This window comes from Haliaeetus leucocephalus, unplaced genomic scaffold (assembly GCF_000737465.1).
Source record: "Haliaeetus leucocephalus isolate CR32 unplaced genomic scaffold, Haliaeetus_leucocephalus-4.0 Scaffold577, whole genome shotgun sequence".
In the NCBI taxonomy this organism is placed as follows: Eukaryota; Metazoa; Chordata; class Aves; order Accipitriformes; family Accipitridae; genus Haliaeetus; species Haliaeetus leucocephalus.
Window position 1 is genome coordinate 6,953,136 of NW_010973013.1, and position 18,120 is coordinate 6,971,255.

The 18,120-nt window shown below is 49.0% G+C and overlaps 1 protein-coding gene across 1 annotated transcript; it reads left to right on the top strand.

Annotated features, from left to right (window-relative positions):
- Window positions 1-3,619: 3,619 nt before the first annotated feature.
- On the top strand, window positions 3,620-17,359 carry TTL (tubulin tyrosine ligase). The gene is made up of 7 exons (XM_010577808.1): window positions 3,620-3,942; window positions 8,248-8,326; window positions 10,069-10,301; window positions 13,462-13,597; window positions 13,692-13,961; window positions 14,925-15,068; window positions 16,937-17,359. Exons 1-7 carry the CDS (start codon window positions 3,786-3,788, stop codon window positions 17,052-17,054), a joined length of 1,137 nt encoding a protein of 378 aa, XP_010576110.1. The 5' UTR covers window positions 3,620-3,785; the 3' UTR covers window positions 17,055-17,359.
- The last annotated feature ends 761 nt before the right edge of the window (window positions 17,360-18,120 follow it).

An 18,120-nucleotide genomic window follows, 5' to 3' on the forward strand; every position in this document is an offset into this window, starting at 1 on the left:
AAGATTGGGTCAAATAACCTGCCAAATTCCTGGCAAAAGAGCACCTCGCTGTGCACTGCCTTGGGTTCATCAGCGGCAGACCAGAGTTAAAAACCACGCTAACATTAATAATAGAGCGTAATAAACCTTTGAAAGTGCCATGTGCAGAGCACTTGCTTGGGCATCTTTTGGGGGCATTCCTACACCTACCTACAGCAAATACATAGTATACGTGCATTAGATACCCTAATGTGCTTGTGCCACGAGGCAGCATGCAAACTGTGCCAAAGAGTAGAAATTAGCAGAAATTTCTGGGTTTGGACAAGCCTGGTATCTCTAACTAGTTCACATTTAGTAACTGCAGGGGCTTTCACATCTTCACTATATGCCTGCGAGTATAATAAACTATATGTGTAATGCTGTCATCAGTTTCTGACCTGGGAGCAGTATAGCCGCACCTTATTTTGGGCATCCTGCTACCTGTCATCGGAGAGCTGGGAAAGACGGTTTTCTTTTGCCAGCAGAGGAGCCTGAGCAGGCTAATGCTGCAGCACTTTCTTCTGAGCCATCCAGGGCAGGGGGCAAAACAAGCTGTGAAATTCACTTTGTCACAACCTGGCAAGTGCCAGTCCAGGAAAACTTTGAATAAAGAAGGTAAAACTTCACTCCAGAGCAGGAGAAAGGTGAGATTTAATGTCCTGATTTCTTCCCCATCTCTTTCATCTCACCAAAAGGATGGCAGATGAAGTCCCAAATGAATGGGGCTGAAGGCTGACAGTTCCCATTCCCACTCTGCCCACACAGGAGTGTACCCACAGGCTTCTCCTCACAGACCAAGGTGTGCATTAAAAAATTACCGTGGCTCACTTCTATATGCCAGGGTTGAGAAAATATTGCTTTAAAACCCTTTTCTTTTTCTTGGTACAGTGTGTATTATATATGTGTATATATACACACAGCTAATTAAAATTACAGCGCTGGCACTGTGGCCAGCTGGGACAGACCTCTCTCCACAGCACTTTTCTTCATCAGCTCCCCCCCAACCCGCCCCAGGCTGGTCACTAGTCCCCGAGGCGCACCCACCATCGCTGCTGTTTCAGGATGTGATTTTTCTAGTCTTATGACAACTGAGGGTACCTGTCTGGACACAACTTGGGGATTTGGCTGTGTTTTTATAAAGTTGCCGTTTCTCTGTCTGCTTTGATGTACTGTCAGTGAACCAAGACCAAGTCATGAGAAGAAGGATCCTGTTTGCCCAGAAACAATCCCTTTAAGCTCTGATTGTTCCTGGTTTATATTCAGGAAAAAAACTTTTAGCTTCACAAAGACTAAATTCGGTATCCCAAGTTCCATCCCAGTAACAAATAGGAATATACAATAGCGTCCCATTTTAACAACCTCCACTTTGGCACTCAGTCAAAGTTGATAAAAAATAATCTGACGGTTCTTTTTCATTTGAACACTGTTATCATCCATTTGGCCTACAGTTAAGTGTTCTGTATTTTCCTTAAGACTACTAATAAAATCGGTGCTTTATTATACCAGCTCAGAAACATTAATTGTTGTCCCTGTCCATAATCCTTTCAAGGTGAAAAGAATTTCATTAAAAACGTTTCAGAAAAGCATTTCATTAAAAACATTTTGAACAATTTAGCAGGAGAAAATGATATAGCAGCCATTTTTTAAAGTAAATTTTTCTGTCCATGACTCTGATGCCGTGAAAAGCCGAAATCAAGACTCAATAGTCAGAAGACTATTAAGCAGGTATCCTTTATTGCAGTGCTGGGCACATAGGTGATCTCTCCTCCTATTGTGTGCACCTGACCAGGTTAATTGCATAGTTTATATACAGGTTCTATATAAATAGTCATTAGATTTCCAAGAAAAGTTTTACCTATTCATTAGTTTTCTGGTAACTCATTATCATATGCAAATGTCCCTCACGCAGGCGTATTCGAGGTCTCTGGTGGTCTTCAGGAGTCCTACGGTGGTCTTCTGTAGTCTTCCTCACTTGTCTGCTGTTTGACCCTTCTCGGATGATTCTGCGCAGTGTGATCTTCTACATGTTTTGATACATCTTATCCTAAAGAATGCTCATTAGTGCCTCTATTATCTATGTCTACATTAATGACGCAGTTCTCCAGACACTGCAAGGCCACCTGAAAGCATTTTTTTTCTTTGGTATCTTATACATTGTGCAGCATACAGAACTCTTATCTACTACCGGTCAGCAAATAATTGGGTAAAGAAATAGCAAGACCATTGTGTTCAGAAAAACATAACATAACATAACACTTTGTGCTGTCAAAGAAGAAAAGGCAATAATATCAGTGTGCAGGTCATGACCAATCTAGCACACATCTGAGTTTCCTGCAGCAAGATGTTCTGGATTTGTTGGAAATACATCATGATTTATAGCAACAAACATGAGTGTGCAATGCTGATGTCATTCCTCATACAGTGTCTGTAGGCAAACCAGGACATTAAACAACTCAGGAACTCACAGTTTTCATTACTGATAGGTTTGTTAAGACAAACCTGATTTGGGAGGGGAAATCTGATTTCCAGGTTCTGAATCTGTGAGATGAGATGTCTTTGGTCTGCTGCAGACTTGTTTACGAGGAGGACAGAAGTGATGGTTACAAACAAAGAGACCTTTTCACAAACAGAAGAACCAAACTAGTTAACAATGCATGAGAAGATAAGAACACAGCTTTAGGAAAAACTAAAAGATAGCACAAAAAATGTAAAGGGTTGAATAGGTTGAGAGGAGGAGGAGATGGTCTGTTGGCTCTCCAGTCCCAGTGTCGTGTGGCTCGGAGTACTGCATCATCCGCTCTGCACCCCCGGACATGGACAACTGAGGTCTGAGGGGGCAGAGTGGAGGAAGCAACCCTTCCTCACTCGCTGCCCTCCTTCAGCAGTAGTTTATCACCCTGATTTATCAACGTCCTTCTTGAACTGGACACAGTACCTAGATGCAGTCTGACGAGAGCTGAGCTGGAGGGAACAGCCTCTTCCCTCCACCCCCCGGCTGCGGCCCTGTTCTAAGGCCCTCAGGGTTGTGCCCGCCAGGCCCCCAGGCCTCGCAGAACCCCTCCAGCTCCAGCCTCTCTCATTGCCAACGTTCCCCTATACCCTGATTTTCAGGGGATTCCTGTCGCCTCCAGCCTGCCTGGGTCCGGCTGGATGCCCACCTGCCCTCCTCAAGCTGCCCGACCTCCCCCGCTCTCACAGCTCCCTACCCGCGGCCCGTGCGGCTGTGCAAAGCGACGTGCCATCTCTGTCCAGGACCAGGCCACACCAGGCCTGGGCCTGTATCCTCTCCACTACCGACACCGGGATCCCACTTGTGGGGCCCCACAGGCCAACCGAGGCCTGTCCGTGCCCGTGACCCCTTAGCACTACCTGCAGCGGGGCTGCAACCCCCGGGCCGTGCCTGTCACGGGCGCTGACACCCAAGAGATGTCGCTGGGCGAGAGCTGAGGCCCGACACCGGCACACCGGGAAGAGAAATTCGGTGCCGGAGGCGGTGAGGCCGCCGCGGCTCCCCCCGCCCCGGGGGCGGGCTCGGTGACGTCACTTCCTTGCCAGCGCTAAAAAGGGCGGGGGGGCGGTTCTGCTTCCGGGTCAGCCCTTCTCTCTCCGGCTGCCGGCGGCGGCTCTCGGCCATGAGGAGCCGGAGCGGGAGGCGGCGGCCGCGTAAGGCCCTGCCTGGGCTGTGGCGGGGGCTCATGGGTTTGGGGTGTCCCTCGGACCGCCGGGGGTAGGGTAGGGTGTGTGTCCCGTCTTCCTCCCCCGCCGCCATGTACACCTTCGTGGTGCGGGACGAAGGTAGCAGCGTGTACGCTGAGGTGAGCCGGCTGCTGCTGGCCAGCGGGCAGTGGCGGCGGCTCCGGAGAGACAACCCTCGCTTCAACCTGATGCTGGGAGAGAGGAACCGGCTCCCCTTCGGCAGGCTGGGTAAGGGTAACCCCCCCCACACACACACGCTCCCCCCCCGGTAACCCACCCCCCCGCCGGCAGCAGGGCCCTCCCGGTCCCGGTCACCCCGCTGCCAGCGACAGCCGAGGGTTTGCTGGGCTCCTTGTCACAGGGACGCGGTGGCCGCTCTCGCCTGCGTCGCCGGGAACAAAAGGTGGGGACCGGGGGCGGGGAGGGGGGGTCTCCGTGCAACCGCTTTCCTCCCCCCGCCCCCCCGATTCTCTGCAGAAACCGGCCCCGGGGGCCAGCACCGCTGCCACCAGCTCAAAGGATTCCCCCTCCCGTAGTCCCCGGGGGGTGGTTTTACTGGTGCCCCCCCCCCCCCCCCCCACAAAAAAACCCAAAAACCACCCAGGCCAGCTTGGGAGCTGCGGTGTGGTGCAGCAGCAGGGTGGAGTGGAGGGCCCCCGAGGATCCCCCCCACTTCTCACATGTCGCAGACCCTCAGGGTCCCAGCCACCCCCAGGTGCAGCCCCCACCTCCTGGCCTTGTCCCGCAGTAACGCGCTTGGGGCCGTTGTCACCGTCGCAGGGGGCTTCAGTCACCCAGCGCGGTGGTGCCGGTGGCAGCCCCGGCCTGGCGCAGGGCAGGGACGTTGCAGTGCTGAGCTTAATATGTTTATGGGGGTGTTTGTACGGTTTGGGACAGGTGGGGGAACTGGTGTGAGCCAGGCACGCTCAAACCTTTGCCTTGGAGCTGAGGCTGGTGGGGATGTGCCTCTGCAGGTGCTTTGTGGGAATGATGGTGTTTCTAGTGCCAGCTTGGAGCAGGGGGGGTTATTTCAGAGGCTCTGTGTGTGTGTAGGGCCACACCCCCCCACACCTTTTCCCCTGCTGTCTCACCCTCTCTGTCACACTGCCGACACGCGGGATCCTGGGACCTTCCCTGTGCAGTCTTGTCCCCTCCCTGCCTGCCATGCACGCTGCCTCTCCCGTAGCAGGCAGGGCTGTCGGCACAGCCACCCCAGCCCTCCACCCTTCCAGATGGGGAAAAGCCCAAGAGCAGAGCGGGAGAGTGCCATGCACTGTCCACGAGCAGGGAGAGCCAAGCCAGGGGCTGGCAGCGTTGCAGGGCACAGCGGGGAGCAGAGATGCACTGTCATTGCCCACGGCTGGAGGCAAACCGGCAGGAGCTGCAAGGCTGGCAGGTCTCCGTGCATGGTGCTGGCTCCTGTCATCAGGCCTGTGAGAGCAGATTTGGGATGAGGACATGGCAAACCCCAGCAGAGCAGTGTGTTTCCCTCCTGCGGTCCCCTGTGTCTGCATCTGATGGCTGGCAGGACCCTCCTGGCCTCCCTCCCTGCCCTTGGCCCTGGTTTCTTTCTTCCTGGGGTGATTTTGCAGCACTGCTGCTGGCTGCAGAAACATCGAAACAGGAGCAGTCCCTTCACCCCAGCAGCTCTGGGGCAGGATGGCTTTTGCAGCCCCTTTCTTGCAGTTGAGACTCAGCACTGACTGCTCTTTCAGATTTGCAAGTCACCAGCTCCAGCACTTCTTCCCTTGTCTCCACATGTGTTTGTGAGTGGAAAGTCCCTGTCACACGGTGATGCCATCTGGTCACCTCCTGGCATCAGGGTGTCTGCAGCAGGCAGGGAAACACTGGGAGAGGCTTAAGCAGTGAGGATGCTCACGCACTCTGTAGCTGGGCACAGCAAGCAGACCTGTGCTTTAATGTGGCCAGCAGGCAAGGCCTGCGAGCATCGGGCTTCATTGCAGAACGAGTACAGTTCTTTGATGTGAGCAGTCTGCACAGCATGTCCAGCTATGGTGGGCTCATGGCCATCTCTTACTAACCCCTTCCATCCTCAAAAAGAGCCCTGGGTGATAGAAGGGCTTCAGCGAGCCCTTCAGCATGTGTTGCCATGGGATGCTCAAAAATTCAAACCATTTCTCACAGCCAAGACACATCTATAACCCGTGGAGAGGGACCATGCTTTGGCACTGGCTTCGTTAACCCATCCTCCTTACAGCAGGAGCTGGCTGCCTGAAATCAGTAGATTCAGACCAAAAATAACATGGTTATTTTGGTACATCTTCCAAAAAGCTGTATTTTCTCTGGTACATCTTCCTAAAGCTGTCCTCCTGAGCAACTGTTGCATCAAATCTGGCTTGGTTTGGTTTTCCTAAAGGCTCTACTCAGTGGAAACAGGCATTAATTCGGGGGACTGTGGGGATTTGCATTACTTGGAGGCTAAGCTAGATCATTTGATGTGGGAGATGGGTAGAAGTGGGGACTCTCAGCATGCACCGCTGCCTCTGTCCAGCTGCAGGGACTTCTGTTGCTCTCGCTGATACCCTAATTCTTGGGGCATCATGCCCTTAAGCTGTGAGTGTCTGCATCTAAGTCTGTATCTAATGCAAAAGCAGTTTGTGCTAAGGGGAGGGAAAGGAGGAGGAGGAGGAGGCTGCAGAGGCCTTGTGGTGCAGAGGATGCTGGACTACGCCCTGCCAGCCAGTTTGCTCAGTGCTATGGCAGCTTTTTAACCCTGCTAAATGCATGGTGCAGACCTCACAATGTGCCTGAGAACCAGTTCCCCTTCCTGCCTTGTGCTCCCTCCTTGCTGACCACCAGACTCCACATTGCAGCCCACTGCTCTGTGGAGATGCTCAGGGAACCAATGAGAATGTGCCTCCCAGCAGGTCGCTTACCCAACAGCAGTGACTTCAAAGCAGGTTTCGGCCATTTCCATCGTCCTCCTTTCACCAGCCCCATTTCTCCATCACTAGTGGGATCTCCTTCTGGACCTCGATTCCTCCAGGAACCAAGCAAAATCGATAAACTGGAAACAGAAGGAAATTTTTTAGTTTTTTACTAATTTCTTTCAGTAAATTAGTGCCTGACAGTGCTGGCTACATGTTGAAGTGTCTGGAGTTACAGATCTTTTCTGGAAGATGGTTTTCAGCTGTTTTGTATTTAAAGATTTGTGAATAAAATAGTGACCCAGGTCAGGGCCGTGACTTTGGGGTTGAAATAGATATTCATTCTCTGTTGAAATAGATATTCACTCTCTGTGATCTTGCAGCTGCTTGGTCTTTAAGGTAATGTTTGCTCCAGGCCTTTTTTCCCAGGCAAACACCAAGGAGGACAGCTAAAACTCTGAATCCTTTTTCAGTGTCCAAATCACTCCCATGAGCATTGTTTTGAAAAGAGAAGGTGAAGGTGGAAGTAACTGCCATGCTTGGGGGAATCCCCCTGTTCCTAGGTTATATCAAACCAGAGCAGTTTTTCATCATGGTTTCCCTGTTGATGCTCTTGTCAGCTGTTGTCACCAGTGACCCAGGTATTGCTTCAGGCATCACTCGCCTCTTGCACATCTGTGTTCGGCTGCATTGGTTGTGTGGGAGAGGCTGTGTGGCGTTGCCCAGATTTGCGTTACCCTTCAGACAACTGCTGCTATCCTGTCCACCCAGAGAGCTTCCAGCTGAGTGCAAGCGTTTGTGTCTTGTGAGAAGGTGAAGGAAGGCAGGCTGTGGTGCAAAGTCTGGTATTGGTAAGGAGGTACCCATCTATTTGGCGCTCTGGTACTTGTGAGGCCACAACTGGATACTGGGACCAGTTTGGGACTTTACAGTACAAGAAAGGCATAGACACCCTGGACCAACTCCAGCAGGGGATTGTCGGGGGAGGCAGGATGGCAGTCAAGCACTGGGACAAGGACCTGTAGAAGCAGTAGGATCTTCATCCTTAGAGCTCTACTCAGACTTTGACCAAACAAGAGATTGGAGCAGAGACCCCCAGAGGTCCCTTCCCAACCCAGCTATCCAAAGGGGCTTGCTGCAAACTGCCAGAGGGAAGCAAGGCTCCAAATCTTTTAACGTTTCCCAGTGTTTTGTGATTATCAGGTCCGACAGGGAATCCTGCTGTATGTGACAAAGAAACAAGGCCCTTGCCTAAACTGTGATCTTTGTATCATGATGTGCTTCCCTGCATCTTCCTACTGCATTTCAAAGTAGCTGAAATCTTGGCTTTTAAAAACTGCCGCCAGCAAATGGGAGAGTGTTTTTGGGTGGTGCTGCCAGCTCCCAGTGTGAATTAGGAAATGATATTTTTCCCTTGGAAAATGGAAGTGTCAGATTCAAACCAGACTTGGGTAAATGCATGGTTTTTCATAACTAAAAGATAGAAGCCACAGGAGCCAGTACCAGCTTAAAGCCTGTTTCTGTGATACAGGGCAAGGAAACAGCCTCCTTTTTCTTCCCTACTGCACAGGTCCTTTGCACCAAGCAGATGTTTTTCCTTCATTAATTGAGAAGTTTGTCTGACCTCTTTGTTTCCCCTTCTTAGGCCATGAACCCGGACTTGTGCAGCTGGTGAATTACTACAGGGGAGCAGACAAGCTGTGCCGCAAAGCATCTCTGGTGAAGTAAGAAATTCACTGAAATGTTACATGGGATTGACAGAAATTTTTCTTCTAACTGTTGTTGAGTGTTGAACCTGTTTGGAGGGTATTTCCCAGAACAGCTGTCCTGGGAGTGTCCTAGCATGTGCTGTCTTCAGACTCCCATGCTAGTCTCTAGACTATCTCTATCTGTGTGCACAAAGACCTCTTTGTAACTTGAGGGGAAACGCCGTTTCCACTGAATTACAGCTGCTTGAAACCATAGAGTGTATTGCATCAGATTAGAACCAAATAAAAAAAAAACCCCCACAAGCATATCTGTTCTTTTTCATTGTAGACATTTAATTAAAACCTACTCCTTTTATTCCCTGTTTCATACAGGATGAGACACTAACATGCCTTTAGCTAATCAGATTTGTTGGTCAAACAAATGCTTGGAGACATCTCCAGGAAGAGCTCTGGGAGTTATTTCTGCATGACTAGCCGTGCTGGGGTCTCCTGGGGAAATGTGGATGAGCTTTCATTGCAGATAACACTTGTCCCTGTGCAAACTCTGTGGCCATTAGGGCATCTTCATGTCAGGGCTCTTGGTCTCCTTCAAACATTTGATTCCACGTTAGTGTCTGTACTGCCTATTGCTGATGCAGTCCTGGAGACTGTGTGTGCTGATCCGAGGCCTCTCCTTCCCCTGCGAAGAACCTTGTCCCAATTGCTTTCTTTACAGTGGTGATGGTTTTTGTTAGGAGCTAGCAGACTTTTTTTAAACAAGCACTCACAGCACTCCCCAGCTGGCTTTCTCTGCGGCCCATGGTCTAGAGGCAATGCTGACAGTGCTTGCACACCTGTTTTTCTCTTCTGAAGCTTAGCTGACCTTTCTAACTGTGGGGTCACCCATGCATCAAGCTACTTATGAACGTGAGGGACCACAAATGACATTCCTCAGGGCTCCCAGGCTGTCACTGACTGACTGCCATTTCAACAGAGAGGCACAAATGCACAGAGAGAGTCAGCAAGTCATGAGCTCTGCTTTCGGCCTTAAGCAAAGCACAGAGTGAGCATTCAGAGAGGCAGACAGCTCCCTTGACTGAAAGAAAACAGGCCCGGGCTCTGCTAACAGGAGTTTGCAGGCATCTCTAGACAGGACTGGTAGGAGAGGTGTGCCAGAGTGATCAGAGACTGCATGATGCAAGGGGGATCCCAGACACCTTGGGACATGAAACATGTAGCTGTGTCCTTGCTTTCAGTGGGTTCCCAGTGGTCTTCATCCACAACTGGAACACCTGATCAGATCTCAGTGAGGATGGGATCAAGAGCTAAGCACCAGCACAGAAAACATTACTGCTTTGGCTTCCTTTTTGCCTGGTGTGATCACAGCATCCTTCCTGCCCCATTCCATGTTGGCAAACACACCTCCTCAGTTCCCTTGTGCAAAGATGATGCAGGGAATGTACCACAAGCTCTAGTTACATGGAAACTTTTCTACTGATTGTTTCACAATTTCCATAGTATCTACAAAACGTTTAGTGAAAGCGTGCAGGTCTGGTTCAAAGAGCAGTGCTTGTCTGCAGGTTAGGGTTGCCATGATAACTTTAGGAAAACCCTAATTTCAAGGGTCTAAGGAAGATACAATAATTTGGTGCAGACTTATCTGTAAGCTATTCATCACCAAGCAAAAGAGCCCAGTTAATGATGATTTTTATTTATTAAATGATGTCCATGCAGGTGGGGACACTCTGGAGATTAACAGCCTGTCTCTCTTCACCCAGGCTAATCAAGACAAGCCCTGAACTATCGGAGTCCTGCACGTGGTTCCCCGAGTCATATGTGATTTACCCAACAAACTTGAAGACCCCCGTGGCTCCAGCACAGAATGGAATTCGCCATCTCATAAACAACACAAGGACAGATGAGCGGGAAGTCTTCTTGGCAGCTTACAACAGGCGGCGGGAAGGCAAAGAAGGCAATGTGTGGATCGCCAAGTCCTCAGCTGGTGCCAAAGGTTCATTCTCCAGCAAAACAGGCCACCTTCTCGTTATTCCTTACTCTTAACTTGATCGGTAGAGTCCTGGGGTTTGGCTGAGCCCAGCTGATATCTAGCCTGTCTATGAAGGGTTTCACCTACCAACTTCATGCTGGTTAAGCCAGCATAGGGCTGTCCTTTGCTTGGTAGCATGGGGCATTGTAACATGCACATGCTACCTAGGACATGGATGGCCGTGAAATGACCTTGACTTTTCTACATGTGCGCCTCAAAATACGGGAAAGTTTGCTGCAGGGAGACAGCAGCAGGGACCAGCAGGCAAGGGGAGTGTGGAGAGCAGGAGATAACAGGGAGCAGAACAGGGTATGGGAAGGAGGGCAGCAGGCAGGACAGCAGCCTTCAAGGGCAAGGAGCCCAGCTCTCCATGCTGCAGCTAAGCCTGGTTTCACCTGGGCAGAAATACCGCTGCTTGTCTTTGAACCAAACCCAAATGCCTGGGCCTACCCATGGTCACACTGAGAGACTGGCTGAGTATGCACAAGCTCAGTGCATCGAAATTACACCCAAGCCTCAGCGGAAGGCACCAGAGCAAAGACAAACAATGCAGTGTCTGTATGACCCTTTAATTTGAATAAGGCGATAGATACCTAAGTGATAATGTGTCCTTTCTTGTTCCAGGGTCATTGCATCATTTGCTCTACAGAAATAATGAGCTATTAGATGAGATAGCTGGACATATCTATAGATGTAATGCTTTGGTAACTATGTGCTGTTTGCCAGTTTTGGCAGTATCACAGGCACATTATCAGAATGGCTTTATGAAAACTTGCCTTGCCATGTGTGCAGAGCCCAGCTCGAGGCAGGAGCTGGTCTTTTCAAAAGGAACAAGCTCACATGTATTACTCGTATTTACAGAGTCACTTTTGATGCAATCTTTCAAAAATCACCAGAGAATGTGAAAGCCAGAAGTGGCTGCATGCTAAAACTGTCCTTCATGCTGGCTTCCTTCACTGCTCTGCTCTCTTGGCTGCGTTACCAAGAAGCATCAGAAGAGTATACTTATTTTCATCGGGGATGAAGGGGAGATGAGTCCTTTCATTACAGCAGTGAGGGAATGTGTTTCAGTGTGGTATAACTGTCTGGCAAAGAATTAATCTGGGCAGTTGAAAAGGCCATTGCTGTGGTTCACTGCAGGGTGGGGAGGTTTAAACTCTCCACATACTTTATTCAAGTGTGATCCCATCTTTTCTGCATTAAAGCAGAGTAACCTTTCATATTCATCAGTGTGCTGTAGAACTCAAGCTGGGAATTAAAGTGGAAAGCAGAGCCTCATTTAATCTTCTAGAGGGAAGTTTTAAATGTCTGGGGATTACTTCTGATGAAGAAGAAAGCTTCAGTCGATGTTAACTGCCAAGGCAGATCCAGCTCAGGCACAGCCCCTGACTCGGGACAGGTCTAGTGGAAGCTTGGTTGTCCATCAGTAAAAGGAAAATTAAAGGTTTAGGATGTCCTGACTTAAAAGTTGAGAGATTTTTCAACTGTGGCTAGCAGTTTTGATGTTTTCTTTGAGAGAAGGGACAGCTGCCCCACATAAGCTGCTTTTCCTGCCTCACTGGGTTGCTGACTAGGTGCAGTTAAGCTAACCTCCCCCTTGATTCACCGTCTGTCCAGTGCAGAACAGGTGCCTGCTGATTTTCCCACTGTGGGGGCTTTTGTGGCTTACAGAGATGTTGTTTCCCTCCTTCCCCCAGTGCACAGCCTGTGGTTGTACCAATGCAAGCTTCTGCCTGGCTCTGCTGTGATCAGGGGACTAAAAATCTTGCCCCCTGCATAAAACATGGGTGAGAAAGACACTTTGATGAAAGGACTTCCTTTCTGTGGAGGATGCTAAGATGGGTAGGGGGTCAGCAGGGCTGGGAAGCTGTGACTCACAGGTATACAAAGCATGGAGCAGTGAAAGTACCTGCAGGGCTGTGTCAACAGTGACCTTCAGAAGTCACAGCTAGGAGCGTTTTCCATGGGATGATCCTGTCAAACCCTGCCTGTGCTCCAAACCTGTGTTCTCCCTCCAATGCCCCCCTTGAAGAGTTGTTTGTTTCTTTTCACTCAGTATTTCCTCCAAAACACCCAGCACAAAATTAAGACTGAAGTCATCAGCTTTAGTCCAAAAAGTTAACTAAATGCCTGAAGTCTGGACATAGTGCCAGAGAAGTGTTAGATAATTCTAGCTGAGCTGGTTTATCCCTCATGTGGCACCGTGCCATCGCTTTATCAAATCCCAGAAGGGATATATTCTCTCTTCATTGCTCTGCAACAGTGGTTTCGTATCTGGACTCTTGCAAGAAATTAACAGTGACAGCTTCAGCCAAAATGTGGCAGTATTTAAACGGCACATCTAACTTCTTTAATGAAGAGCTTCCACAGCAGGGGAAAGCACTGACTACAGGGGTGAACGTTTTGAAATAGTTCTTTTCCTAATTCAGCAATGATTTTAATAGTAACTTAAATGAACTTGGTGAGCAAGGCAACACAGAGCAAGTGTGCATGTGTGACTGCCTCTGGCAGCCAGAGAAGCCAGGCAGGGGGAGAAAGTCTGAGTCTGGGATAATAAACCACAAACCTCCCTCTCCAAATAAAAAAAAAAATTAAGAAAAATCTCACAAACAAACTGCCAAAACCCCGGTTCTCCAAGCTGCTGAAAAACAGGGGAAAACGAAACAAAATTTGACAAGTGCTGAACACGTGCCCCACCTCCCCGTCAAGCCCAGCTGGAAAAAAATGCTGGAAAATGAAACAATATCCCCCAATCCAAGCAGCTGCCTCACTGCTTGACAAGGTCCCTGTCTGTTGTGCATGCCCTTGCACCTAAATAGCCACCCCACTGCAGACAAGCCCCAGGCAGGCCATGCCATCTTGGGTACCCTTGGTTTCCATTTGCATTAGCTCCGATTACTGGGGAGCTAGATGCCCCATGGTGTGGTAACAGGGAGATCCCTCTGCAGGTCCACTGCCTGACACTGAGCAAACATGACATCGCTTGGGCACCGACCAGCCATGGGTTCTTGCATGTTGCATGGCTTTTTGGGCAAATGAGCCATGGTCCACTTGGGCCCTGAAAGAGCTCCAGCAAAGGTAGGAGGATCCTCTACCTAATTTTGTCTTTGTCTTTCTGTGCCAGGGGAAGGCATCCTGATTTCTTCAGAGGCTGCAGAGCTCCTGGACTTCATCGATGAGCAGGGACAAGTGCATGTGATTCAGAAATACCTGGAGAAACCTTTGCTTTTAGAGCCAGGGCATCGCAAGTTTGACATCAGGTAACTTTTCTGCTTTTTTAATAATACTGGGTTTCATTTTCATGCTGTTTCTTTTTAAGTCACTGAGACTAGAGTTTGTTCTCTCACCCCCCAGGAGCTGGGTTCTCGTGGATCATCAATATAATATCTACCTCTACAGAGAGGGTGTCCTGCGGACCTCTTCCGAACCATATAACAGTGCTAATTTCCAGGACAAAACCTGCCACTTGACCAATCACTGCATTCAGAAGGAATATTCCAAAAACTATGGGCGGTATGAGGAAGGGAATGAAATGTTCTTCGAGGAGTTCAACCAGTATCTGATGGATGCCCTGAACACGACGCTCGAGAATAGCATTTTACTGCAAATCAAACACATAATAAGGTAGCCAGCTGCCTGTTGCATAGGGGAACCTAACGCTTCAGTGACAGGGAATGCATATGGACACAGCTGGGAAGCAGACAGACTGACAAGGGAAGGGTTTCAATTGCATAAATTTAAGATAAAGCTATAAACACCCCAATGTCATTTCTCAATGAAAGGGGACCTTCGTAGGTGCTGTTCTCTTAAGGGTATGTGTCAATGTGTTTGTGTTTTGCCAGCTGTGGCTGGAGATGGATAGAGTGAGATCACTTGGTAAGGGAAGACCTTGGTAGGCCAAAAGACAGGGCTGGGAAAGGTTGCAGTTATAAAAGGTATATGGTGTAAGAGGGGAAATGAAGGTGGACTCAAGTCTGCAGGATCTCGCTGCTTCCCCCACCATCAGCAGGCAGCAGCACATCTTGTTGGCATATGTTGTCTTACTCAGGCCACACAGAGCCAGCTACCTCCTGGGCACAGGCAGTGCCTGGAGAGAGATCTCGGAGATCAGGGCGCCACAGAGAATCCAGGTCCTGACAAAGTGACCCTACATGGTGGAATTTACTTTGCAAGTACCCTATTGCTGTTAGTTACACCAAAGGGACGTGACACGATCTTTAAGGGACTCCGAGGCAAATGAGAGCTCTCAATGGCTGTTCTTTGGGGACCTGGTGCACCCCTTTGTGGCTCTGCCTTCTGCTCCAGGCTCTTAATTGCACATCATGTTTTTTAACTTGCCTAATCCAGTAGTGGGAGTGGATGCTGCTCTCCAGCTCTTTGGGAGTTAATTCAGGGGCGTCCCCATGTGTGTTTTGATGGTTGCAGGATCTCACTTGCAGAGACCTTGTTACCGTGACTTGTGTTGGATATAGCATGTAATTTTGGGCAGTCCTCTTAACTGTGCTATTCATGTGCCCTCAGAAGCTGCAGTGCAACAGGTGTGTCCACAGGGCTTTTAACCTTGTGTTTCTGTTTTTCCCTTCACAGAAGCTGCCTTATGTGTATAGAGCCTGTAATCAGCACAAAGCATCTTCACTACCAGAGCTTCCAGCTCTTTGGCTTTGACTTCATGGTGGATGAGGAGCTGAAGGTCTGGCTGATAGAAGTCAATGGGGCCCCAGCATGTGCCCAGTGAGTAATCAAGTTTCTGTAATACCCTTGCAATGCCACCATTCACACGCCTCACCCAAAACAAGGCTGTGTCCCAGCTCCAAGTGAAAAAGGTGGAAGAAAGTGAATGGCAGGGGAGTTTTCCAAGCTAACACATACCAGACACTGCTCTAAGTGCCAGTTGATTTAAGTTTGTTGCTCCTGTCTCCGTGGTTGGTATTCCTCAGCTTCTTTCCCACGTGAGATGGGGCACTACCCTCAGTTTTTGGACAGATGGGTTTGAATATAACTTGGGTCATTTTTATTGACACTATTGGGTTGAAGTTGTGTTTCAGAATTAACACTTTGGGGGTCAGGTGGTTTCTCGGTCCCTCTTGTGGAGCCACTGATGACTGGTCTTTACCTGAACACATGATAAATGAGTAGCATTAAGGGCAGCAGCTGGGAGTGACTGAATTTGCAGGTAAAGTACCCAGAGTACACTGTGGGTGCTGCAGACATTAGATCAAAGCCTCCACCAGCCACAGGGAGGCTGGGACAGCCAAACAGCTGTGGCCATGAACATCTCTGCATAGGCACAGCGGGAGGTGTTGTTATTACGTGATTGAGACAACTGTGAGAGACTAGAAGTCTTTGCTAAATGGGCATCTGTATCATATAGAAGCCCAGCAAAACAGAACAGGCTGTACATCACTACATTAGAATTTGATTAGATTAGATGTAGATTAAATTAGATTAGATCATCACTAACAGTAGACAAAAAATACAGGTCAAACCTACCAGACAGCCTGTTCAGCAGCCTTTTCAGGGCTAGGGCTTGGGAGCCTTCTGTGTCCAGGATACCCTGTTCAACATGTGCACCGTGGTGCAATACTGCCTTGCACCTCCTTGTGTTGCTGTACAGGTAGAATTTGACTGTTGCTGGGTGGATGTGGGTTGCAGCAATGCCCTGTTTGCTTTGTGCCTCTATGGGTGCTTGGAAACCATTGAAAGCAGCTGAGGTACGTTTTGGCTATTTGTGGCTTCTCCTTTTAAGGGTTATTCTAATTTATAGCACCCATATCGGTGCCCATTTAAGAGACAAAAATTGGCTGCTGAAAGCAGTAACATTCCCAGGCGCTGAAAAAGCGTCTTACTGTCATGTAGCCCCAAAGGCAGAGGGTGAAAGACATTGTTAATCCTAGTAAAGACAGCTTTGGTACTAAAAATGTCCCAGATGACAGCATGTTCAGGGAGGTTACACGTGTATTTCCTTCAGCAGAAAGTGAAGCTTTTGTTAACTCATTTCTCAGACACCTTGTCTCTCTTCGACCTAATCCTGCTCTGCATGAGCTGTGCCATGGTGGAACATATTCCACATGGTCTTGTGAAGTCTCTGTGCCTGGTCACAAGCTGATGTGCACAGCTGCACCCCAGTGCAGCGTTTCATCGAACATGAATGCATCTGAGCAGTCCCTCTGGGGCACATCCCCACATGAACGGGTCTGGTGTGATAATCACAACTCCCTGAGTTGGAAGGCCTGTACAGGGGGTGCTCAGCTGTTGTCTGCCCCTGTGCATCTTGCGGTGACTCAAGTCTGGAGCCTGAGGGTGTGGAGACTCTGCTCAGGAGCCTGTTCTGATAGTAAACTTAGATAATGTGTTTTGTGGTCCCGTCTGGCAGAGATCAATATTGGGAAATTCAATGGAAAAGACAGTTGCTGGGGTAGGTGGGGAGGAGATAGAAGAGATGCCACCCTCCTCCCGTTTGCCACACCAGAGCTACCTGTAATGGGAACAGGATCTTGTAGAACCTGCTGGGAAAATACATGTCTATGTAAAAATTGGTCGGGGGCCTGCTGGTTTGTCCTGCCTGGGCATCTGATTCTCTCCCTCTCTTCATCTCTCAGGAAGCTGTATGCAGAGCTCTGCCAAGGAATTGTGGATGTAGCCATCTCTAGCGTTTTCCCCCTCAATGACACAGGGCAGAAGACGAGCCAGCCATCATCGATCTTTATCAAGCTGTGATCATGACAGGAATGCCTCTGCTGTGCACAAGGAGAGACTGCACCCATCGGGTCAGCACAGTTCGGTGGCTTATCTCAGTATCATGCCAAAAAGTGATAGAGACAGGCTTCTTTTCTGGGAAATCATGGGGAAAAACAACAAAACAGACATCCACACAGAGCTGCGATGAGCCAGGGCTGCTCAGATAACTGCCTGCATTCACCAAAATCCACTTTAGAAACAGCTCGTGTGACTTTGATATCTGAAACAAATCTCTCTGGGAGAACAACAACATAACCTTAAAATGAAACCCCAACAGGGATACTATAATACTGTATTGGCTTCTCCTTTTCTATAGAGATAACATTGGGTTTTTTAAGAGAACTGAGCGAAGAGAACGATGATCTTCCGGGACATCGTGGCTGGGAAGTTGTCCTCCTCCCGCTGTGTTTCTTCTTTCCTCACCTACTGCATCATTAGTGCCTTAGCTCAGCTCCAAATAGGTGACTCCTTTCCTTTGTTCCTGCTCTATTACGTAGAAAGGAGCAAGCTCTCTTGCATCGCAGGATGCCTAAAACCAGGAACACCAAGAATTCAGTTTCCTTAGGTCATTTTCCAAGCTGGTTGCCTGAACACCCAGGCAGCAGCTGGCAAGGGGGTGCTGAACTGCAGGCGGTGAATTAACCCAAGCAAGGAAGGCAATTTTGTTTATTTATAGCTATCCCTTTTCCTAATGAGATTTGAATCAGTGTCCATCCCAGTCTGATGCAGTTGGATTCTGTTTAAAAGAAACTCACCGGCAGGCTGTAGGATTCCTAGCATCACTTTTGTGCTGAGAGTGTTTCAAATAGCAGAAACCCGATCTCCTCAGTTTCTTCTGAGACACTGCAGTGAATTTAGGCTCTTCTCTCAGCTTTTACCTTCATGCATTTGAGGCTTGAATCTGAAACCTTTCAACCCAAATTATTTTTATCCTATTTGATCCAGCCAATTTTATTCTCCTCCATTTGACAAATAGTGTGGTTTTCTGCCCTGAACACAGTCCACAGCTCAGTCCCAGCTAGGGGGAAGGTGGGTGAGGTTTTGT

Excerpts from the sequence above, each read along its gene's own strand:
- TTL (XM_010577808.1), top strand. The coding sequence starts at position 3,786 with ATGTACACCTTCGTGGTGCGGGACGAAGGTAGCAGCGTGTACGCTGAG. Across the intron at positions 3,943-8,247 it reads GCTCCCCTTCGGCAGGCTGG|GCCATGAACCCGGACTTGTG; the intron begins GTAAGGGTAACC and ends TCCCCTTCTTAG. Across the intron at positions 13,598-13,691 it reads CATCGCAAGTTTGACATCAG|GAGCTGGGTTCTCGTGGATC; the intron begins GTAACTTTTCTG and ends CTCACCCCCCAG.